Source organism: Sabethes cyaneus, chromosome 1 (genome assembly GCF_943734655.1).
Source record: "Sabethes cyaneus chromosome 1, idSabCyanKW18_F2, whole genome shotgun sequence".
Lineage (NCBI taxonomy): Eukaryota > Metazoa > Arthropoda > Insecta > Diptera > Culicidae > Sabethes > Sabethes cyaneus.
In genome coordinates, this window is record NC_071353.1 from 141834474 (window position 1) to 141860723 (window position 26250).

At 41.4% G+C, this 26250-nt stretch overlaps 1 protein-coding gene across 3 annotated transcripts in view; it reads right to left on the reverse strand.

Moving 5' to 3' along the window:
- Positions 1–15646: 15646 nt before the first annotated feature.
- Positions 15647–26250, reverse strand: part of LOC128745363 (probable serine/threonine-protein kinase tsuA) — a 29599-nt gene continuing 18995 nt past the window's right edge. For 2 of the 3 annotated variants that reach the window (XM_053842437.1, XM_053842422.1), the window contains 4 exons: positions 20523–20833; positions 20026–20175; positions 19174–19837; positions 15647–18387 (listed from right to left, as the gene is read on the reverse strand). In XM_053842437.1, the coding sequence (XP_053698412.1) occupies positions 17988–18387; positions 19174–19837; positions 20026–20175; positions 20523–20833 (1525 nt within the window). In that variant the 3' untranslated portion in view covers positions 15647–17987. The remainder of the gene's footprint in view (positions 18388–19173; positions 19838–20025; positions 20176–20522; positions 20834–26250) is intronic. The other variant, XM_053842430.1, reaches the window with a different exon arrangement.

Consider the following 26250-nt stretch of genomic DNA (forward strand, 5'->3'; position numbering starts at 1 on the left):
ATTTACTTGAAACCTATTTTCAGATGAACGATATTTTCGTCTAGGAGACATTCCACCACCCACGTGAGCGTTGATTTAAAATGTAACGGTAGATAATAAAGAAAAATATACCTATACGTGAACCGTGATTAATTAATAAAAATGATTTTCGCTACCCGAGAAAAAAAACTAAGGAGAAAAAAAAACTATTAGATGCAATCAAACTCAAAATTATGCTGACAAAAAAAAAGTTGCTGTTTGTAAACCCCGCAATGAGCTCGAATTCTCCTTTCTAAATAAAGTTTTCGAATGATGTTTTCTGCAGGTAACTCATCCGAATACCGACCATGAAGATGACACGATAAAAAACTTTACGATGAAAAAGATTTATCTTATACCTAACAAATTACGCGCTTGATATGTTATAGTAGCTTTGACCGTAGGAAAGGAATGATATCACAGTCGATCCTGTCCAATAATGTTGTTTATCCAGACTAGTTATATAAAGTTGCCTGGGACTACATACACTTAATTAACTCTAGATGATACAATATGTCTCTCGTAAAACAAAAATGAGTGCCACTCCCTGTCGGAGGGAAAAACACTTTTGCCAATTTTCTCCCGGCCGATTGAAGAGTTTGACCAACTTACTTTGGGACATCCTATAGCAGAACCCGGGGGAAAAATATGAGGTCAAGTGTATTCCAATCCACTCGCATCGGAAGTTGCCATAGGCCCGGAAAATTGACTGAGCCCTTCGGCTGATGCGTTGCGGGCGCCGCGTGTGCGCGTGGACAGCCGTCCGTCCGGCACTAAATTGTCAATTTGCATTTTATTGCTACATTGATTCCCTAAACGAGCTTCAATCGTGTTTGCCGTGTTTGATCGGCCACACAGATAACAGCTAGTGGGGGTGGACGTGGCAGCAAAACATTGATAACGTACATACATATTCGAATCGTATGATAGACACTAAAGAGTAATGCTTTTCGACAAAGGGACAAATAAGCATGCGAAGCGCCAGAAAAAGAAATGCGACAACACTTTTGTGTGCCACAGGAGGAAAATCAAAATCAAGAGCACCTCCTTTCGAGGACATCGGCACGGATATGAATATTGTAGACCCATAAAAGCCATCTTTCTTTATCGTTTGTCGTTTAGAGAAGAAAATAAAACTTCCCGTAACGAAACCCGTTTCCGTGACCGTGACAAGAAATTGATTCTGATGAGTCAACCTTCTTCTCCGCTTTGGTTTGGAATTTATACAATTATTTTCTGTGACCAAATATGTCGTTTCAAACTATAACTGCGCCATTTTCAATCAGACCATGTTTACTTATGTAGTAATTATGTAGTCATTTTACTACATATTACTACTATGTAGTAATTTTATAACGAACGAAGTAGACTGGGTAATATCCTGGAGAATTCGGAACGAGTTCGGATAACAAGTGGTTACTCTGACGGCTGATAATAGACCGAGTATAATATATCTTGAGTATCGTTATTAAAGCCAATAAAATTCATTTAGTTTAGTATTAGTGTTATACAAATTAGTGGGTTCCCTCCGAAGCCTATAAATGTCGTTACAATCGGACGCTCAGATATTTGAGATGTCCTCATCGGAATTCATATTAATTAATTAATTTGAGATTCAATAATGTTTGATATCAATTTCATTTTATGTCGATCATTCGCCCTTCTCTTTCCCTTAATTAGAAAAGGTGTGAAGGTCTGTGCCAAGGTGCACGAAAGAGTGCCTCACGTAGGACTACGAATGCAGGTTCAATTTAAAAAAGCTTAACATTTTGCAAATGTTTGTCAAGTAAATTTTTAATATACTGTATTGTAATAGATAGGTACTCTGATTTCAATAAGTTTGATACAAGAAGATAAGTCTGAATGACCTAAATACCCGTGCTCTGTATATCAGTATTTAACTTCAATTATGGAGTCGTGCTAACGTAAGAACTGGTATGAATCTTAAGTAACTTTCGACACTTTACTTCTTGTTCTTATTGTACATATTGTAAGATACTAAGATTCTGTATACCAGTTTTATCCGTTTCGTAGAATTTGCGGTTCTACTATTAGTGTTTCATCAGGCCACAATCACACTTCTTTAGGTGATTGGCGACGATATCGCATTTTGAAAATTTTTGTGTGACTTGTAGCACTAGTCAACTCAAGGTCACTGGCTTGAAACAAACGTTAACTGGTTTCGAGCAGCAATATAAAATATTTGTCAATGAACGCACAACTTACGGCTGAACGGAAAAGTATGAAGGTCTGTGCCTAAGGGCATGAACGCTGCGCTAACGCAGAATTGCATATGCAGATACAATTCAATATCTCTGGACATTTTTCAAAATGTTCCACAGTTTGTTACGCAAATTTATAACTTTGTTAGATGAGGTCGAGATCATACTTTCCAAATGCCTGCATGTTGTGTATCAAAGCAAAGCCTTGGGCTTAAACGTCTTTCCAAGACTTGGCCCTTCTTTTTCGATAACTACACAGCCGGCTGGTAAAGTTCAGGACAACTACGGGGCTAGTGCAACAATCCTACTGACTCTATCTAGCAGCATCGCCAAGCCGAGATTACGACGATTGGATTGTTAGACCAGCATTGTACCACGAAGCTAACTGGATGGGATCTTGCGTATCAGTTTCTTCTAATTTGTAGTTCTATAAAGAATTAAACCATCAAGTCACAATCACACATCCTTTCGTGATACCACATTTTGTAGATTTTTGAGTAACTTTAGATAACTGGCTGGGAACTTCACACCAGCAGTCGACATACGTTTATTGGCTTTAAAAACTAGTTCACAACATAAAATATTTGTCATTAAACGCAAAACTTTTGGCTAAACAGTAAATAATAATCAATTGATCTAGGTTATCAATCACAAAACTAATTCACTCTTATCATTTTTTTCGAAAATAGTTAAAAACGCCATTTATTATACACTAGCTGACCCGACAAACTTCGTATTGTCACAAATTAACCTGTGTTGTACATAAATCATGAATCTCGGATGATCTTTGTCACAATCTCGAGTTTTGCAAGCCCCCCAGTGGGCGGCGCTACCGACGGCGGGTCACCGGCAACACTCTCAACCGTCTCGTCCTGAATGATCTAGTGTTACTATAGATAGTTTTTGTGGTCTTGTATTGACTAATGTTTTATGGAAGAGTCTCGAATTTCTCGAGTTCGATTAGTTTTTGAGTTTCGCAAAAATTTCTGTTTTATTTTATGAGAGACCATATCCCCCTACCACAGGGGTGAGAGGTCTCTAACTATCGTAAAATAAATTCAAGACTCCAAAATCTCCCACATGCCAAATTTGGTACCATTTGCTTGATTAGTTCTCAAGTTATAAGGAAATTTGAATTTCATTTGTATGGGAGCTCTTCTCTTAAAAGGGGAAGGGGTCGTAATTCACCATAGAAAAATTTTCTGCCATCTAAAACTCCCACATGCCAAATTTGGTTCCATTTGATTGATTAGTTCTCGAGATAAGAGGAAATTTGCATTTCATTTGTATGGAAGCCCACCCTCTTAAAGGGGAGATGGGCCATAACTCGCTTTCTAAAGAAGAGAGGGGTCTCAATTCACCATAGAAAACAATCTTGCGTCCAAAACCACTTACATGTCAAATTTGGTTCCATTTGCTTGATTAGTTCTAAAGTTATGAGGAAATTTGTATTTCGTTTGTATGAGCGCCCCCCCTCTTAAAAAGGTAAGGGGTCCTAATTCATCATAGAAAAAATGGTTGCCTCCAAAAACACCCACATGCCAAATATGGTTCCATTTGCTTGATTAGTTCTCGAATTATGAGGAAATTTGTATTTCATTTGTGTAGAAGCACCCCCTCTTAAAGTTGGGAGGGGTCCTAATTCACCATAGAAAATATTTTTGCCTCCAGAAACCTCCACATGCCAAATTTGGTTCTATTTGCTTGATTAGTTCTTGAGTTATGAGGAAATTTGAATTTCATTTGTATAGGAGCCCCCCCCTCCTTAAGTGGGTAGGGGTCCCAATTCATCATAGAAAAAATTTTTGTCTCCAAAAACACCCACGTGCCAAATTTGGTTCCATTTGCTTGATTAGTTCTCGAGTTATGAGGAAATTTGTATTTCGTTTGTATAGGAGCCCCCCCTCTTAAAGTTGGGAGGGGTCCTAATTCACCATAGAAAATATTCTTGCCCTCGAAAACTTTCACATGCCAAATTTAGTTTCATTTGCTTGATTAGCTCTCGAGTTATAAGGAAATTTGTATTTCATTTGTGTAGGAGCCCCCCTTCCTAAAGTGAGGAGGGGTCCCAATTCATCATAGAAAAAAAATTTGTCTCCAAAAACACCCACATGCCAAATTTGGTTCCATTTGCTTAATTACTTCTCGAGTTATGAGGAAAATTGTGTTTCTTTGGTACAGGAGCCCCCCCTCTTAAAGTGGGGAGGGGTCCTAATTTACTATAGAAAATATTCTTGCCCTCGAAAACCTTCACATGCCGAATTTGGTTCCATTTGCTTGATTAGTTCTCGAGTTATGAGGAAATTTGTATGGAAGCCCCCCCTTTTAAAGAGGAGAGGAGTTATAATTCCCCTTATAAAGAGGGGAGGGGTCTCAATTTACCATAGCATAAATTCTTGTCACTGAAAACACCCACATGCCAAATTTTGTTATATTTGCTTGATTAGTTGTCGAGTTTTGCAGAAATTTGTGTTTCATTTCTATGGCAGCCCCCCCTCTTAGTGGGGGGAGGGGTTTCTAACCATCACTAAAACCTGTCCTGGCCCCACAAAACCTCTACATGCATATTTTCATGCCGATTGGTTCAGTAGTATTCGATTCTATAAGGAACATACGGACAGACAGACAGAAATCCTTCTTTATAGGTATAGATACCGCTTTGATGTGTGCTTGTCTTCAACTAACATGTTAAATACTATTTAACCTTCTGCAGCTGAGGTGCCCTAATCTTAACGATTATACTGACTGCTAGACATCTAAACTTAAACTTAACTTAATACTTCTTATTAGACCATTGCAAATAATTTCAAAAGTTTTTGTCAACCTATGACATTCGATGATATCTATGATACAACCATTTTAAAACTTCTTACTGTGATAGCTAAGTTTTCACAATATTGTGAGTTTCAATCGTGTATTCAAAACACCCGTACTAAATTCAGTGACTAAATCTTACAAAAAAAAGTTTTCCAGGCGCAAAGAACTTTTCTCCAAGAAATGATTCATGAAATGCAATTATCGAGATAAATTTTAAAAATATATTAAGTGTGTTGTGCTGCACACGAAGACTATAGAAAAATCCCCCCGGTAAGGTGTTTGCGAAGGTTAAGGTGGAATACTAGAAAAGCGCTATTTGTAAAGGTCGAACCACTTGAGTAGTCATGGTTGGGCCACCATAATTTTAAGCGCAGAAGCGCAATAACCGCTAGAGAATTTCAGTCACATAATTGTGATGAAATAAAGCAAAATTAATACGATAAAAACCTAGATTTTTGTGGTTTTTTTAATTGTAGATGTACACTTCGGAAAAGGTGTAGATGAAGCAATATTGATTTTACAAGATCGCTAAGCCCCCCCTAGAAGACATTTAGCCCCCCCTAGAAAAATTACGCTGGATTTTTAAACTTAAGAAAAAACTATAGTTAGATATTTTTACATAATAAAAACTTGATAGTAATTTTTATATGCATCACAACTTAAAGTTCCTATACATCAATGTACATTTAATTTTAATATGCCAAGGAAATAAAATGGTCGAAAAAATGCACCCCTCCCCCTTAAAAATGAGCGCTAGTTCCGCCAATGGTTGCTATATTAATCAGCTTTTTGAAAAATTTCTGATCGATTGTTCCAAGTATTGCTAAAATCTATGAAAAATAGCTGAGTTCTAAGCTTGCAAATCATAACCACTTTTCGTTACATGGTCATTTCTCGTACTTCTACAGTGCACTCTAATATAGAAATCAAAAACATAGTTCTACGTTAAAACTCTTCCAGATCAACTGATTCACACCATTTCTTCATATGGTCTACCGAGTAAACCGTTGAAAATTCCTGACCACTCAGTCCTGGGTCGGTAGTCACTCTGTAACGTTAATTTGGCAGCACTTCGATGACAATAAACGGTCCTTTGTACCTCGGCTCCAGTTTACGATTGCCTCCTACGATGTATTGGTCTTTTACCACTAAGACCTAATTGTGGGGCAGCTCCGTAGTCGCAAGGTTACCGAGTCTGCTTTGACAAGCGAGTGGTCGTGGGTTCGAATCTTAGTAGAATCAGACTGTTCGATGTCAAGTGCAAAAGTCCCTCCTATAGTTGAGTGTACTGGTCAGAGTAACGAATGAGTCCTCGCCAGGGACGGCTATACCCATTGGCAGCGAGGAACGAGTGCGTAAAGTAGAGTAAGCTTTTGAAGGAAGATTAAAAGCCCCAGTCCTACATATAAGCACGCATAAAATTTAATACGCATATCGCTCATTCAATGGCGATTATAGCAAAAAGAAATGCAGTGCGGATCATACAGCAAACACCCGGGCAATATCACAATAGATCAACGATACTGGTCGCAGTGATGAGTCCACACATGAAAAAAACACCTAATCGTTCACCACATCCTTCGGTTTAAACGACAGCACAAGTATTGCTGGAGACATTCTCGTGGTCGCATTTGGGGTTGTATTGATCGTACTCTGCACGAATTTTACATTCGAAGTGCTCCTACGGCCACCAAAATGTGATCAATGCCATAGCCTTCACAATATTGTTGGAACACCGTCCCACGATCAGTGATTATACGAGACGATAATCCAAACACACTTCCCACATCGTAATCACTGGCAGCGTATTCGTGGATGTCACCGGCTTCACCAAGAGAAATTTGGAAAATCCACAAACAACGGCGAGTAAATGTACCGCTGTTTCCGATATAGGATTCAAGAAACCTCCAGGCCTCCCTTGCTTCGCTTCAAAGCATGCACATTGAGGACACGCTGTAACATAGGCTTGGGCATTTCTTCGCATTTTGGGAAACCAGAATAGTTCACTCATCATGGCTAATACCTTTTCTTCTTCAAAATGCCCCTTGATCGTCATGGTAGCTTCACAGCATTCTCCACCGTATAGCATTTGGCACTACCCAACACTTTCGTCTTTCAACTTTACGATACAATCGATGATGTTCGAACACATAGTTAACGAGAATTTGCATATCCTCATGGCATAATGGATCTCGCGAAAGTTCATCGATGATCTCGATGAGCCGCTCATCTTGCCTCTGCATGATGCTCACAAGAAAATCCGCGTTCGAAATCTCCAATACCACGACAGTGTTCGGTTACAGTTTCGATCTCTGCTAGCTCCTCGGTCAGTGATCCACTAAGACCGTCAACGAGTTGCATCCTTGTCCCACTTCGGTGTTTAATTCAGAAAACGTATTCCAACAACTTAAAAAAGTAACGAGCAATTCTCGGATTTATTTCTCTTTTGGTATATGTATCCCGAATCGCCGAACAATCCGTACGAAGAACGACAAATCTTCCAACCAAGTACTGCCTGAACCGCTCTACGCTCGCCACCACAGCCAGCAGCTCCAGTTCATAACTATGATATACGGATTCCGCACTGGACGTCTTTCTGCTGAAGTAACTCACGGGTTTTCTCCAATTGTATTCCAGCTAACTGGAAGCCTGCACTGGAAGCATCGGTATGTTCCATATCTGCATTTAGGTCGTACAACACGAGCAGAGGCTTACGTGCTGGTGTCCTCATATGTTGCGAGTTTTTGATTCATTTTTACAGCATTGTTACATAATTTCGCTTTTTGGATGGAAAACTACTGCTCAGTTATTCATCTTTTTATCCAGAAAACTCTCAATGCTGATCTGTCGATACTTGCGGCTTTTTCTATCTGTTCGCGCCTTTGAACGGCCTTCGGAATGTTTCTCGCATCGAAATGTCATAATCTAAAATAATGAAATTGCTTTATTATTATTTCGAGTAACTCTATTGTTTAGTTTAAAAAAATAGTACCGCTGGTATTTTTACTCAATATTTCTGTCAAGTGCCATACTTGCACAGAAAAATACGATCATATCTGTTGGTATTCTATCATTAAGTAAGCATATTTAAAATAATTAGTCCCGACGAATAGTCCTGTGTGCTATTCGTGCTTTCGTTTTGTCAAAGTTTATAACTTTATACGACTCGCGCTCTAAAAATCCTTTTTCTTTTTTGTACACTATACAACAATGTTGAAACTTTTGCTTTCGGGACACTCTGTCTTTTTTGTTTCAGAAAACGCATAATTACATATTTCTATCCCTTCACCGAAACCCAACTGGGGTGCACCTTCCGAATTCTTGCTTCGACTGCCCCAGGCAGGGTAACGAATGACCGTGATGGTGCTTGTACTAAACGATAGTAGAATAAATAAGGAAAAGCTTTCTCATGAGCTGTAAAACTTCTAATCTGGTTAGACTAACTTAAAATTTGGGTATACATAGATAGTTTATTTACACCGTATTGTTCAAAAAGAACCACAAGTCAGTTTTGGTTATTTTAAATATCTTTTATGCAATATTTGCTGCACAAGGGATTGAACTTGTTAACTAGTAAAGGATTAACCACTATTGGGCATCAAGGGAAAAACGACAGGAAAATTTGAATGTTTTTGTTCAATCTTTTCGTCTGCATATAAAATAGTTACGCAAATGCATGAAAGTTCTTTTACAAATATAGTACGAATTATGTAAAATACATATAGATACAAGTTTCATCGCTACCACTCCTCGAAAAAATAAAACAATTAGTGCTAAATACATTCAAATTATTCCGTCATTTCACCTGCAGTCGAACGTTATTGCTATTAGGTATTGGAATTTTTTGTTCGATGTTTTCTCTCAGTAAACTAATCGATAAACCGCTCCTACGCTCTGTTTAACATACAAAATTAACTGTAAATGTATTTATTTATCATCAGTTGACAAGATTGCTATGATCGTTTTAAAATGTGCTCTTCTATCTTAAGCTGACAGTTCGTGATGTCTTCTTCTATCATATGTGTCGAACGTTTGTTAACAATGGCACTTCTGGTTTTTTTTGTTCTCTTTCTCAGTCAGCTGATTTTTCTTAAACAACTTTTCTTTAGGAGGAATCGTACATTTTGACGAGTTACTTTTTCGTAAAGACATATAGGGAATATTGACTACGATATTGAACAACGGAAACACAGTTGGTATGCTATAGAGGAGACCCCAATAAAAACCATATGAAAACAATGATGTTCAACTTATCGTCAGAGGAAAGTTTGACGCAGTACTGTCAAGTCAGATGCAAGGTGCTCTAAACATCCCCATGTTATGGTGCTTACAAAAGGGGCTTAACATAAACCCCAGCAAAACCATTATTATACCATTCAAAAGGTGAAGAAAACATACTATTACTCTCCCCTCTTCTTCTTCTTCAGCATAGAACCGGGGTGGCTCGTGCTGTTTCAAGCACTTGCCTCCATTCGACTCGGTCTTGGGCCACTCGTCGCCAATTTCCTAGTCGTCTTAGAAGTCGTAAATCGCTTTCGACCTGGTCGAGCCATCGTGCACGTTGGGCCCCCCTGTTCCTGGTGCCGATGGGGTTGTTGAAGAGGACTATTTTCGTCGCACTGTCGTCCGGCATCCTTACGACGTGTCCGGCCCACCGTAGCCTGCTAACTTTCGCTAGATGTACGATGGGACTCTCCCCAAGCAGTGCCTATAGCTCGTGACTCATAAGCCTCCGCCACTCTCCGCTTTCAGTTTGTACTCCGCCAAATATCGTCCGCAGCACTTTCTGCTCGAACACGGCAAGGGCGCGTATGTCCTCCTTGAGCCTCGCGCGGCGGCGTAAGCTTCCCGATCGTAGCGTTTTAAGAAGAGCAAAGCAGGCCCGATTTCCCGCTTGGACGCGCCGCTGGATCTCCTTACTAGTGTTGTTGTCCGCGGTCACCAGCGATCCCAAATACACGAACTCCTCTACCACTTCTAGTTCGTCGCCGTCAACGGTTACTGTCCGTGGGAGGTGAAGGGATTATGGCAAATGATTAGCGATATCCCATTGAGTAAGCGAAATGCAAATAATAAATTTGCTGAAAATCCCACCTTTTGTAATAAACCATTTTAGCGTGCATTAACATATTGCTCACAACGCAGCAAATATCGTTCGCTCAGCTCGTGTGGCGAAAAAGCACACGAAAAGGATGATGAGCAAATGGCACGGAAGAAGTGCAATGCCTTTGGGTTACATAGGAAGAAGAGAGAACGAAAGAAATAGACGCGGGAAAATTCGGTTCTTGCAAATGTATAGAGCGAGAGAGGGATTGATAGCATTCAGTTGAATATTGTTGAGAACAACAGACGTTTATTTAAGTTCGAATTAATTAAGGTCACGACAGGAGGCACGCATTTGTTTCCTTTGAGCCTCTTCCTTTCATGTATTTGGTCTTCGACGCATTTATTTTTAGCCCAATTCTCCTAGACTCCACTTTCTGTCTGGCGTAGATTGCCTCCGCCGTCGCAAAGTTCCTGGCAATGAAGTCATCTGCAAAGTCTAGAAGCTACTCTTGGTAAAAATCGTGCCTCTCATTTCGATGCCCGCTCGTCGGATCACCCCCTCAAGAGCGATGTTGAACAGCATGCAGGATAAACCGTCACGTTGTCTCAACCCTCGCCGCGTCTCGAAGGGACTCGAGAGTGCTCTGATCAGTCGCGTCAGTTTGTCTGGAAAACCCCTTGTAGCCATTCCGAGTTTGGTTCACCTTCTCATAAAACTTGCGCGTGTCATTAGCTCGGAATAGTTGCTCTAATTCTTCACGATCTCTGTCCTCCTTTTGGCGCTTTTCCTCCTCAGGATCGTGGTCAACTGGTTCCTAGCTCGTCGGTATTTGGCCAGGTTCTCTCTAGTGGCAATACTTAGATAATTTTTCCAAGCAGTTTTTCCCCTCCACCGCTTGTTGGCATTTCCCATCAAACCAATCATTTTGTATACTCCGAGGCTCAATACCTAGTGTCTGAAGCCTCTCCGATGGCCGAGCGTATTCTGCCCCAAACGTCTTCGAGGTTTGAAGCACCTAACTCCTCGGAAGAAGGCAGTGCCTCATTCAGTATTCGCGCGTAGTTCTCGACAGCTTGCGGGTTATCTAGCTGCCGGATGTTCAGCCGAGGAGGGCGGCTTTGACGTATCCGGTATACGGTAGACAGCTTTGAGCGCACATGTACTGCTACTAGGTAATAGTTAGAACCAATATCTGCACCCCGTCGGGAGCGTATGTTCGTGATGTTAGAGAAAAGCCGGCCCTCTATGAGAACGTGGTCAATTTGGTTCATTGTATGTTGGTCAGGTGATCTCCAGATGACTTTGTGGATATCCTTGCGCGGGAAAAAAGTGCTTCGGATCACCAGGCCTCGGGAAGTTGCGAACTTTATACACCGTTGGCCGTTATCGTTCGGGTCGGTGTGCAGGCTATGGGGTTCTACCACCGGTCTATACATTACTTCCCTACCGACCTGGGCGTTCATATCCCCGATGACGATCTTGATGTCTCGTGACGAGCAGCTGTCGTACGTTGCCTCCAGCCTCGCGTAGAACATTTCTTTCTCATCGTCGGGTCTAGAACGGCCCTTTATCCTCAATACACACAATCTTTTGTTGATCGCCTTCCAATCTATCACGCGATCCTGCATTCCGCCCAACACTACAAAGCCCGTTTCCAGTTCGTTGGTTGGTGCCTCAGAATCTGCATCGCTTAATTTAGTTGATTTGAGCACATTTGAAATCACAACGGATATGATTATACTCGTCGCAAAACACTAAAATCCTCGTTTTCTGCTGGTCCAGATGGGATTCCAGCAATTGTTTATTGCCGCTGTACAGATGTTTTGGCAGAACCGTTAAGGCCCAGACACAACGCATACGGATTTTACTGCGTTGCGGCAATTTGACAGTTTTTTCATGGGTTTTCTGTCAAAATTCCGCAACGTAGTAAAATCCGCATGCATTGTGTCTGGGCCTTTATGTCGTATATTTAACCCTTTATAAGGCAGTGGCAACTATATTGCCACCAACAAAAAATATTTGTTTGGTTTTTATAATTATGTATATTGATATATATTATAGACGCAAAACAAATATTTTTCGTTGGTGGCAATATAATTGCCTCGGCCTTATAAAGGGTTAACAGATCGTTCGAACAAAGAAAATTTTCGGTGATTCGGCTTTCGAAATAATTGTAAGTACTGTTGTTCTTGCCCATACGAAAGCTACATTTTCTTCGATCAACATAGATTTACGCCAGGACGATCCGTTTGCACTAATCTTTTGCATTTCACGTCGACTCGCATTTGGAGCAGAAATTTAAAATCGACGTAGTTTACACCGATCTAAATGCTGCATTTGACCGCATAGATCATCGTCTACTTTTACGGAGACTTTCCCGGCTTGGTGCATCGCAATGTTTCGTCTTAAGTTTCGACTTAAGTGATCGAACACTACGCTCAACTCATATTTTTCCACCGCATTTATCAATAAATCGGGTGTGCCTCAGGGCAGCAACATGTGCCCTTTGCTCTTCTCGTTGTAGTTCAACGACGTAGGGGAACTGTGGGTAAGACGAACAGGTTAAGAAGAACAGCTAATATAATACAGAGAACTTATGATTTATAAAACCTAAATACAGTTTACTTCAGTTCAACATCTTGTTTTCAAAAGGAGCTAGTGAAATATTTAACAAAAAATGTTTTTCAATGTGTATTTTGAGTATTAAAAATGGTTCGAAAAAGTGAACTTTTTTAGTGCTGCGGGTGAAACGGACAATGTGTGGGGGTAAGATGGACAGGTATTGTAAATCGCCCCAACTGAGAGCATATTATTATTTTTGACCCTTAACAAATTGAATACGTAAAATATGGTAGTGTAGCGTGCAAAAAATGAAGGGGGCAGTCCACCCCCTCCCAATAGAGGCAGCCAATAGAAAATTGTTTGGCAGCGGCAATATGAACAAGCATTCCAAAAACTGTTTTATGCCTGGCCGCTGCTAATTTGTTTGAAGTTCACGTTTGCCGGTTAAATTTTCATTTATATGCTTGAGATATCACTAAGAAACAAAATCAACCATTTTATTATAATATGTTCATTGACCATCTTACCCACACTAGCAGTTGTCCATTTCACCCCATCATTATACATTTTTTTAAACTGTTCACAATTTTTCATACGCAAATAAAATTACGTATTATTTCAATGCAAACGTTGCTTGAAAAGGTATTCAATCGAAATACTTCATGCTATGGGCAACATTTTGGAATTAAACCACTCAAAAAGCTTAATTTCGATGGAGAAAAAGTTACATCCAGACGCAGTATTCTTTCCAATTTTTAGTTTTTCTGCACTTTATCAAAATTGGAAAGTTCTAAATGATGATGGAAACGTTCAGACATCATGAGATAGCAAGATGGTTGGTTGCCCATCAAAACATTTACGAATTTTAGTGCTTAACTAGTAGGATCAACCACCTGTCCGTCTTACCCACCCTGTTCGTCTTACCCACAGTTCCCCTAACCTTACTTTTAGGCGATGGATGTAAATTAATGTACGCGAAAGATTTAAAATTATATATCACACCATTCAGTCCCTCGAAGACTGCTGTCATTTGGAAAAGCTGCTGGATATTTTCGTTAACTGGTGGCGCAAGAACTGGCTCTTCGTAAGCACGGCAAAGTGTTAGGTTATGACATTCCGCCGAACTGTCAACCCAATATTGTTCAAGTACAATATTGATGGTCAGGTATTCAAGAGAGCCAATAATATCAGCGGTTTTATATTCAAAATTCAACAGAAATTGAGCAACACTTCACCGACCCAATTAATCATTTTGTCAATGCGAATGGCACGCTCTTAGATCACATTTACCAATTTCCCGGAATGCTTTGACATAATTGCGCCATATTCTCCGTTGTTGCCTGTTGATTGTCACCACGCACCATTACTTTTACTACTTGACGAGGTGGACGCACCGATTTCGGACGACCGAAGTGAACAAATCCAATTCGACTACTCTGCATGTGACTACGACATGCTGAATTCAATTTTTACAGACGTGGATTGGAGTAATCATCTTTCTGTTATTGGTTCAGTTGACCAGATGCTTTTAGATTTCTATGATTTGCTTTTAGACTGTTGAGCCGTGGTGGACTCCTGAACTTCGAAGCCTGCGTTACAACCTTCGTGAAATGTGGAACCAATACTTCCAACTAAAAACGAATTTGATAGAATTAAACTTCATGAACGCGAGGCAGAGTACAGAACTATTCTTTCTGCAGCACACGAAAACTACCTATAAATTACCTTCGCGTTTGTGGGATTTTATTAAGAAAAGGAAAGTCGGTAACAATGTTCCTTCCGTCCGTTAGTCTCGAGAAAACAACTTCTCACTCCAACTTGGAAGCAGCCAATCTGTTTGCCTCATTTTTCGAGAGTGTATTTAGCAAATATCATCACCCGTCTAGCGAAAAAACTGCTTCGCTCACATACCAGTCCTAAATATCAATCTGCCGCCTAAACAGTTTTCTGCAGACAAAATTCAGAAAGCTCTGGAAGGTCTCGATTCAACGAAAGGACCTGAAATAGGCGACCTACCTCCAATTTTTCTGAGAAACTGTGCCGTTTCGCTTGCGTTGCCGATTGTCGCCATTTTTGATCGCTCTCTCCAGGAAAGGAAATTCCCAGCTACATGGAAAATGACATCCATAGTTGCAATTCACAAGTCGGGATGTCACAGTTCGGTTGTCAACTATCGGGGTATATCCATCCTTTGCTGCCTTAGTAGAGTATTTGAAAAACTGATTCACCGAAATTTGTCCCAGAGCAATGATACCGATCATACGACTTTATGAAGCATCGCTTTACAACATCGAATCTAATGTGCTACGTGACAGCGATATTACATGAGATCGAACTCAGGCGACAAGTGGACTTGATTTATTGTGATTTTTCCAAAGCCTTTGATACTGTGCCGCATAATCTCGTCATCGAAAAATTGGATTCTCCGAATCGAACGCGTGCAGAAGAGATTCATTAGCTTTGCGTTCCATGATCTTCCTTGGCGTGGTCCTGTGAACTTTCCTTCGTATTATGATTGGTGTCGCCTCGTCCGTCTTGATACCATAGAACGACACAGGTTCAGCAAACTGTACCTATTTGTCGCTAAAGTGCTCAACGGAGAAAGTGATTTTTCGAACATTCTTTCGATGCTTGGCTTTCGTACTCCTCCGCCGTAAAAGGAGAATTACTGACATGGGAAAAGTTAGAAATACTATCAAGCACAGCGTTGATAGACAAGCTAAACAATTCATCTACCCAAATCCTGCAGTAGCTAAAAACTACTCAGCTTAACTCGTAGTGAAGTACGCACAATCACGGGACTGTAATTGCGGAGTCCTTGCATTTGGTAGGCATAAGTTCTTCGGAAGGAAGTTTCCTTCTTACTTCATATCAAAGCTGTGAATCCCAAAAAGGTCATTGGTGTTATTAACCAGCACACAAGTACAGGATTAAGGTAGAGGATCCATATTTCGCCAGGAAAATGGCGAAATATGGATCCTCTACCCTACAACTATCTAGCTCAATTCCATTCATGGGTTATGAGCAGTCCGTAAACTGTGTACGTGTACGGCAATCGGCAAAAGCCGAATATTAACACTTTCGCAATGGCCATTTAACCCAATGCCCTTCTGGCGTACAAAAAAACACCAATTTTAGATCCATACTCATTCAGGACAACAACAAATTCTGGCCCGGATAAGAAAGTGTTCGTGAGGTGTTCGCGCCAGCTACAGGTACAGTTTGGGCACAGAGAACAGACATCCAAACTAGGATTAGGGTTGCCAAGTGGCCGGTTTTTGGCCGGCCCGACCGATTTTTCACTTGCAAAGCCGATAACCGGTCAATCCGGGAAAACGCCGGTTTTCCAACATATGAAGCCGGATTTGTACTTTTTGCCTGATTTGTTAAATTTTCTGATAAATTTGCAATCCTGAGCAGTGGATCATCGAATATAGCCAGTTTTGCAGTGACAATACATTGCTTCTGGCGGTAATATACATTAAATTGTCCTCAATTATCTTCAATAATCCATTAAATGTTCGTTGTGGTTGCGACTGTGATGTCCTGCCGTTCACTATCTCCATAACGGACTGCTCATCCCATTTACACGGAAAACTGTCAACCAACTTTCACTTTCGCTCTGTGCTGGTTACATGCTACCGGCGACTACCCAAATAATCGCCTCTATTCTACATAGCGATCCGGATCCGATCAGAATTTGCGCTTCGATCGGAATACATCGTATGCTATAACACACGTCGATCGGGACGTATCTGATCGGAGCGCAGAATCGAGGTGAATACGTCATTAGCACTGCCGTCAAACCCCCCTATTTAAAGCTTTTTAGAAAATTTGATTTGCTGCTTTTGAGCAGTTTTTACGTTATTGACATTTGAAAAAACCATATTTTTTTGGAAAAAATGCCTGTAACTTCGGAACCGAAGGAGATAGCGACTTTATTCCTTCAAACAAAATGCGCGTTTTCCATGCGTGTGAAAGTGCTCAGAAGGCATGATTTGTGAGAAATAAACACGAAAGAAGATGTAAAGAAAAAACGGATTTTTTATGTCCACTCCGTCAAAAAAACATTAAATTGCTCCATCCTATCAACCACAAGAGATAGAGCTTTCATTTTTCCGGCAAAGTAACTTAAAATTTAATGTTCTTTAACTTTGCAGAACATTTTATTCAGCTAACTTAAGTCATAAAAAAGTTAATATTTTGCACTCGCTTACTATGATGGTCACCCTAATGTCATATACATCAAAAAATGCGAAAGTTAAAATAACAAATTTACTCAGAACATGCTATATACCTAGGACTAACGGTTTTAGCGTAATTAATTTTGTCCTCCTAGATCTGGGTTTCATCCCACGGTGCGTCCCAATGTAAAAATCTGCTTTTGTAGCGTACCAAGAATCACCTTGGGCGGGCAAAATACTTGCAAACAATACCGCTGACAAGCGCAAAATGTTTGTCAGCAAAATAAGAAATCATCTAGCAAAGCGGCAAATATTGATAGAATGATTTTTGTATGCTGAATTAATTTCGCGACTCAACTGCATCCCATAAACGATTACGTCAGATCGAGAAGTTCGACAATTCGAGTCACGCCAATTCGAAGAATCGGCTCGTTTATTAGCAATTCATCATATTCATATTACCCGGCCGGCCGGTTCGAACGCTAGGAGCCAACGCTCTGAGCAAAAGATTTAATCACACGTGAAACGCATCGATAATGTGCGCGTCTGAAAGCTACGAATTGTTATGCAAGCCGCCTATCGTGTCGATCAAATATTGTTATCTATTGTCTATTAAATCGTTGAATTGCCCATGTAAGTATGCTTAGAATGCATTGGTGAACTTTACGGTGCACCAGAGAGCCCGTCGTTCGAATGGAGCTAGTTATTCAGTTTCATTAAATATTTGCAGATGCAAATTTGGACCAAATTCAAAGAAATTGGAAACTAATCTTCATTGTAAATCTGTGCAATGCATTGTTCATCTAAAAACTACCGGCTTTTGACCGCACATTCAACTAGTTGTTACTGCATACCGGAAAAATAATTTACCTCAAAGTTTCTAATTTTAGTCAAACTTGAATAGGAAAAGTTCCGGTCAATTTAAAAAAAAATCTGTTAAAAACGCAATATTTCAAACGATTTTCGGTAAAATTAATGACAACGAAAGGCAACCCAAGCCGCTATGGGCACTAAAATAATTCCAAACATAACAAAAAACAAAACAAATTTGTCATTTTCATAAAAAGACCCTACCGCACGCGCTAGAGCGCCAAGATAACTCGTCAAAATCGTACGATACCTCCGGGGTTGACCGTTCTACAAATCCGTCACCGGACCGGTTACGCTGATGCCGCCGCTGCTGGTGAGATGCACGTAGGTCGGCGTAACCAAACTCTGCACCTGGGCCGCCTTTTGCGGTTTCGGCGAAGCGGCTTTCGGCAGACCCGGCGAGTTGCCACTGTTCTGGCTGTTGCGTAGAAAGAACGGATTGGTAGCAGCCGGACCGCCATCGCCGCCACCGAGGCCGATTCCACCGTTGTTAGTCGCTGCTTGGTGTTGCCCAACCTGGGTCGCTAACAACGGAGGCTGCTGCTGATGCTGGTGGTGAACAATGATGGATGCGTGATGCAACTGCTGCTGATGCTGCGTTGAAGCCACCGCCATCGGTGTTACTTGCGGGACCTGTTCTTTGAGAGTGCTTACAATATTTTCCAAACTGTGTTTGTGGGCGCGATTGTTTGTGTGTGTGTGTATGTGGATATAATGAAAAAAAGTAATTTTGAAAGGTGGAGAAAGTGCATACGAAAAAAGATGAACAGAGAAGTCCTGGTTAGAGCTACGAACTATTTACAACCGCGAACGCGAGCCATGCCGCTTGGCTTTTATGTTGTTTGGCGTGGAATTTGCATAGCCTATTACAAGAGGCCGTAAAGTGGTAATGACTATTTGACGAGCAGAAGGCTCGTTTCCGTTAAAGATTGTTCGAAAATTAACAGCAATATCATGTGGAGGAATCTACTGTAAGTTAAAGAAACGTTACAACAAAGGGAACATTACGCCAAACGACTTAATTGCAAACGGTATCGACCCAAGTATACGGCGCACAGTGGACAAACATTTTCAAAAACTGTCAGTTGTAGCTTTAAAATCCCATTTGAATAAATTGAATAGAATGAATAGATAGAACTGGAAAGTTTTTAACATAAATTCAACATGGAACTCTTTTGCTATGAGCGACAGTAAGATGATTAGCATTTTCCCAGCAAAATTAACAGATAACATTTGAAACTAAAGGATAAGTTAAAGAGCAAAAAATATTTACAACTGTTGCTTATCGTGATAAAACCTGATAATCCCTTAAAAGGGCCTGTCTATTTACAGACACGCACAAAAATTGCTTGTCCACTGTGTGCGAACGTAACCTAATCGTACAAAAGGGTCAGCAATGCAATGGCAGGGCATCCGCGAGCGGGCGCGCTAACGCGACTGGAGAAAGGCTTACGCTGTAATCCGGTTTTCCGACTCCTGCTTCGAGGCCAGCGCGTCCTGTAGCTCTCGCCTCAGTTTGAGCGCGTCCTTCTCCAACAACAACACCTGATCGTTCGAGGAGTCCGCATGCATTTCCTCACTAAAACCGCCACCACCATTAAACGTCGAGCCAAAATTATTCTCACCAAATTTTCGCATGCCACCGCCTCCGTTGCTGTAGCGCAGCTCGTTGCTCGTTACGTCACCGAAATTATTGCCGTAAAACTCGTCGGCATTACTGATTCTTCCGTAGTTCAAATGTAAACTGTTTCTCCGAAACTTGCTAGCAGCGGCCTGCGAGCCGCTGGTACCCTGTACAAAGGAATCCCGCTCCCGGAGGGCCGCAAACTGTTGCTGCTGCTGCTGTTGCTGATGATTGAGCTGAGCTTTCAGATTAATCACTTCATTCTCCAACTTCAACATCCGATCGACGATTTGATTCATTTCCGAACGAACTGAATGGATGGATTTTTTCATTTCTTCCGACTCTTTTTGCAACCGAAAATTGGCCTGGTTCAAAGTCCACGAGCGTTCCTCGATCATCGTCTTCATGCGCTCCATTAGGGCTTCCTCACGCACACGGGATACCTCCCGAATCTCCCGGATAACATCACTCACAATGCCCGGAGTGTAATTGCCTGAAATTAGTGCACACGTCAGTTTTCGAAACTCAAAACCTTATCTCTAAATTATTAAGAAACCTTTACTGTACTTCATTTTAAAACACTATTTCAACATACAAAGGAATCTCTAAACTCCGTAACGCCTTAAACCTAACCGAACTATGATGTATGCATGGCGCAAAACGATCTACGCAAAAATGTACCTTGAGAGTGATAGGTCGGTGCGGGGCTCTGCAACCCAAAGCTATTGTAACGCATTCCTACCGGCTGACTATTAGTGCTCAGGCCGCTTATGCTGTCTCTACGGTGACTAAGGCCCCAGTGGGGGGTATGTTTCAAAGCTTCCATCTCCACTAAAATGCGCGTATTTTAGGCGGGGCGGGTCGATTTTTTTTTGTTTCATATTCGAAAATACAAAGAAGCAGAGGGCACGGGATGAAATGACACAGAGACATAGAGGAGAAGGAAAGAAAGGGATCATAAAAGATAGAAAGGATCGGACGAAAAGAGAGAGAGAAAAAAATATGCATTAGCTATGTTTGTGTGAAAATAACAACAAAAATTTGCATTCAAAAAAGCATGCGGTGCTGAATTACACGTGTACTCAATGGTTTGTGCTTCGCACAATCACTCATGAGACTGCAACACACCCCAAAAACACAAACGTAAAAAAACGACGCAAAAGTCGAAAAGTACCTACCTTTGGTTTCATGTAAATTACGACATATCTTCTTATTGGTATCGTGCAACTTGCTTATCTCCTTCAGCAACACCAGAACCAGATTGTTCTGATTGTTGCTGGCATTGTTGCCACCGGAAGTGCCACCACCACCAATAAAGCCGCCACCGTTGTTGCCGGGGGTGCCTCCCGCGCTGCCATTATTGATGGAACTACTGGCGTTCAGCATGTTTAGGTCCGCTAGGAGGGCCTCCGCCATCTCCTGCTTAGATTTGGCACAACTGTTCTTCGATTCGTTGTCCGATGAGTCATTAATGTAAGGGTCCGTCATTCTAAAAAGGAGAAAAATACCGAAATCGGTTATTTCTAATATCGCAATCATTTGGAATGAAACCTCTAGGAACATTTTTATCAGCGATATAATTCATGAGTAGTTTATGGGAAAAAATATAAAAAACTGGCCAATTTCCTCGGAAACTCCGGGTGTAATTTGCATATGACTGGTTATGGTTACATAACTCTTTATTCCTAGCAGTGCAGGTATGGGCTAGCCGCGTTGGCGATGTTGAAAATGCGTTACAGTCGCACAAAAGTTTTCTTGCCAACATATCAGCTCCGGACATGCAGTACTTAGCACAAAAATTTACAAAAACTGTTTTTTAATGTAATCTCATACTAACGCAGCTACCTCTTAAAAGTATCGTGGAAAGTAACGATTACATAATCCATCGCTTTTCTTGTCAATAATAGCCTGCGAAGCTTCTAAAGGTGCGTTTAAACTGGGCAATTTTTCGGCAACATGTGGAATGCAACATTTGGTATGCGACATGCTGCTAGTTGTTACCCAATGCTGCTTCTGTTGCCACCTGAACATTTGTTATACGTTGCTATGTTGCTTGGAAACCTCGGGCAACAGTTTGGAAAAAGTTGCATGCCACATGTTGCCAATCTAAACGCACCTTAACGGATAATTCACTATCACTCCTCCGACAGTCAACTCAGCAGTGACGTAAACAACCATGACATTCTGGGATCTTAAAAAAGTACTTTCACTTTAAGTAGGACCAAAGGGCCTGTTATTACCAAGCCCATTGTAGAGTAGTTCTACGCTGCTCGCTGGAACTATTCCGCAAAAAAAAACTTCGTAATGGCAAGAAGTGACTTACGACATCCTGAGCGAACTGCGGAAAGGACTCCAATGCGAGGCATGCTGCTTCAAGGGACTAACCCATTTCCCAAAGTCGAACGGAGCCTGCACGGAACCAGAGCACCCGGTGGCAATGCACGAATCAATGATATATCGCGGGCACAGAATTATAAATACCTGCAGTTTCTGCGTTGTCTCCGCTGAGACGCATCACGTTTCGAAGGCATACAGTAGGAAGGATTTAACGTTTGAGTTGAAAATTCGGGTTTTCGTATGTAGAGTGATCTGGGTTAAGCGCCAAATGTTTCGCAGACCTGCAAAAGCACCCCTGGCCTTCCTGAACCGTGTGACAATATCAGTCTTGGTACCACAATCGGGCATTGTCTGGCTACCAAGATATTGAAACGCGTCCACCTGCTACCTGGTGGCTCGAAGAGGTCATCTAACTTACTCTGCGTATCGTTTTGGCGTTGTGCGAGCAAGACAATGTCGTCGGCTAGGTTGAAATCATTCCAAGGTAATCCTCGATTTGGTCTGCTGTCAATTACTCCAACTAATATCTCATCCGTAAAAGTAGACAAACAGAAGCGATGACAACTGTGCCTCAATTTGATGGACTAGCTTATCTGGAACTCCTCTACACCTAAGTGCACCCCAGATATTCTCGTGGTTCAGTTGATCCAATGCTTTTTCGAAGTCAACAAATACCAGCAGAAGAGAGTCCTGGAATTCGTTGATCTGCTCCAATATAATCCGAAGCGATGTGATGCAGACTACACATAATCGGCCGGCACGGAACCTAGCTTGCTGCCGCCGGAGAGTAGCGTCGATCTTCTCCTCTATCCGACAACTTTGAGAATAATGCAGAGCAAGGGTAAAACAGAGTTAGGTCTCCTTTTTTCAGGGGCTTTGACCAATATGCCCTGCATCCAGTCCACCGGAAAAGTTGCGATTCCGCATATATTGCTGAAAAGCTGATGCATCATCTGGGCTGACAAAGATGGGTCAGCTTTGAGCATCTATTACGATTTGAGCGCTCTATTGGATTTCATACCCTTGATGACTGCTTCAATTTCATCCAGTGATGGCACGTCAGAGTTGACGCGATTAATACGACGAACTGTTGGTGTCATACGGATATCACCATTGGCAGCGGCGGCTTCTCTTTGTTTGGCGAGGGAGTTAGTCCCGGCTCCAGGCTTGTCCCGCATACAAGCACGTTTAATAGCCCTCTGCAGTTCAGCGTAACTGTGTTGTTTGGGATCCTTATTATGATTATTGGATACTTCGCGTAGAGCGAATACAAAAATACTTCATACGTAAGATCTGCGGCATGCTACCCTGGAGAAACACTAATGCTCTTCCGCCTTATGAGGAACTTTGTCTGCTAGTTGGGATTGTACCTCTTGAGCAGCGACGAAAGGATATCATCGTCAAGACTGCCCATAAGATTCATTTTGTTGGGTACACTTGACTGTCCTGCTGTTTTGTCGCAGCTTCAGTTACACTGTCCTCTTCGGCCTTAACGGAACCAACAGTTTCTACGCGTCAATTCGCATCGCACTAACTATGGACTTCATGAACCAGTTCGTCGCATGGTTTTGGAGTAAAATCGTCGCAGAAATAGCATGGACTTCTAGCTACTTTTTTGTGCGATTGTAAATTGTTTATTTGTCTAGTTAAGTTATTTTACTGATTTTGTACTATTTATTTCTTTTGTATATCGTTGTAAAAGATACTGGGATTTTGTGCCACCTCGAGTAAGATTATGTAGCTTACTCAAAGTGGCCTTTCCCAGTCCAGTCACATTTTATTAAGACATAAAGTCGGATGAATCAAATAACTAAATAATAATGATAATAATAATCGTTGACGGGCAACGGTCTTAGCCGATCTGGTTTGCGCTCGCCCAATGCCGGTTTTCGCTTTTCTCTCCGCTAGTCGATCTTTCTCCAAGTTTCCCAAATTTTCAAGCGTTGAAGGCGTTCTTGATGCCGGTCCATTGCTCTTCGATGGTTCCACCAGGTGGCAACTCCCAGGCTCGGAATTGAAGTTGTACGTCAAAGGTGGTTTTCACCTCAGGATTTTCCAATCGACGGACGTCGAAACGCCTCCCAACTTCCTTCTCTCGTCGTTGGGCAAGTGCGACGCGCAAACGTATCTCAGCGGTAACAAGGTAATAGTCGGATACAATATAAGCGTTGCGTTTGTTGCGTACATCAAGAACCCTCCTTCACGGGTATGAAATGGGGAAGGCAAATGAGGAAGCATCCAACATTGCTCCAGACATCCCAAATCCCTATCTAGCGCCTCTATGTGGCCATATCTGGTAATGCTCTATTGACTAGCCAAGCTAGGTGATGGTGAGTGGTTCGCGGCTGCCGGATCTCAAAACTGGGGGGTTTGAGCAGACGGCTAAGCCACACGGCCTTATTAGTTGGTATCAGCATCTTTGGCTCGGGCAGCACGTTCCTCATTCCTCCCTTGTTAGTAGGTAAGTCTAATATAAATCAATTTAATTATTTGCTTCGTTGTCGGTCATGAAGCACCTCCTACCATACTGTGAAAACTTTGGACGAAAGTAGTTTAAATATGTACTGCACAGCTGTTTAGCTGGCAGTAGAAACTCTTTCTCCTACAGATCGGTAGCATCTGTTGGTGCATAGCACTGAATTGCTATAAGGTTTCTAACCCATGTTCTGAATTTGGCAACAATTATTCTTTCGTTTATTGGTTCCCATTTCATCAGGGTCGCATGTACCCATGGGCTCAGTAGAAATACAACTCCTCCTTCTCGAATAGCATTTTCACCTCGTATGCCAGAGTAGAGCAAGACTTACCCGGATGATGTCCAGTGTTCGCTAACTTCCATTGCAAGTAAAACCAGCTTACCCTACTGGGCAACGGTTAGTATATTCCATGCCCCGATTCATGTGCGTGTTTTCACGCTAAAGGTCGTAACTTTTTTTGTTTTCGGGTATAGTAGATTGTTAGCCACGGATATCTCTACGGACAAATTTATAACAAAATAAATTGACAGGGCCAGACCAAAAACCCCTAAAATTGGTACAACGCACGGAGGGAGATATCGAAGTGAATGTCGTAAGGACTAAAACAAAAAGGACTATACAACATCGACAGTTGGCGGCACCTCTCTGATTTTTAATTCACCATAAAAGAACACTCGTCCCGGTCCGGCGACGTAATCAAAAGGTAATAAGAAAGCAGGGTCCAGCGTCAAACGGTTCTGTGTGAAATTCACATACACAACAAAAATGCGTCAATGTACATCAAACACTTGCATTGTTTACTAGGGAACACAATATTTTGACAATTTATATTGCATTATCTTTTAAAGAGCAAACAGTATCGTAAGTCTGCCAAATAATTAAATTTTACTTTTCCTCTAGAAATTTTAGATCCTTTGAATAAACTCTTTAATATGAGACAAATATGCTTTACCTTACATATAAAGTCGGTTTTAAAGGTTAGGCTGATTGGGTGTCCTTTGACCGCAGTATCTCGAACGAAGTAACTAATTAACTTTGTTGAATAATCAAATAGATAAGTCTTCTGATATTTTACGCCCCTTAATTTCCCCTTTCTAAAGCCTGGAGACGCTACTACATATTTAGTAGCTGTCTATAAACCACGATCTTATTATTGTTTGTTGTAGACACTCCGAGTCGTGCATACATTTCATTATAATTTGAAAGGTGCGTTGTTTTTGGTCGTCCCCCAAATTCTAATAGCCCACGTGGTTCATGGTCAGCCCCATACGTACTAGTTTATATTGTTCTACATGTGTATTGTTCATAGATACGCTACTGTTTATTTATTAGGTATTTAGTTTAACTTTATGGTTTTGGCACAATGTCACCCCCTAGAAGGGGTGAGATTGTGCCAAAGTTTATGTAATTTTAATATTATCAATGTTCATTGTAACTAAACCATCTTTCTGGCAGTTGTTAACTAAACATTGAAATATATATTGACAAACTTTGAATCAACGTAATCGCTAAATTGTGTGTATAACTAGCTAAAGAACAAAAACCTATGCTTTTTTGGCCCAATGTCACCCCGGCAGACGGTAATAAAATATCTATCTCAGAAATATGCCAACGAATCATGGCCCAACATTGCTCTAGTTATCCAAAGCCGCAATCTAGCGCCTCCACGTGGCCATACCGGGGAATACTTCATTTTTTTGTAATTGAGTAGCCAAGTTTGCCACCAAGAAATACATGGTTTGGCAAGCGATCTGCTCATGTGGCAAACAGAGTGCGCCGTTCGTGACTACCGAGACTGTAGACGGGCAGATCTACTTCAAGGAATGTCTTCAGAAGCCTCTGTTTGATTTCTTTTTTTTTTTTTGTATGCCAGAAGGGCATTGGGTTAAAAGGCCACTGCGACAGTCTTAATGATCGTCTTTTGTGGCAGGCCCCGATTGCTGTACACAGTTTAGGGATCGCTCATACCCATTGATGGAGTTGAGCGGAATAGTTGTAATCCTGTGCCCCAATTCGGTACTACATGGTTTATAAAACCAATGACCGTTTTGGGATTTAGACTCCATACCTGATATGGAGTAAGAAGGAAACT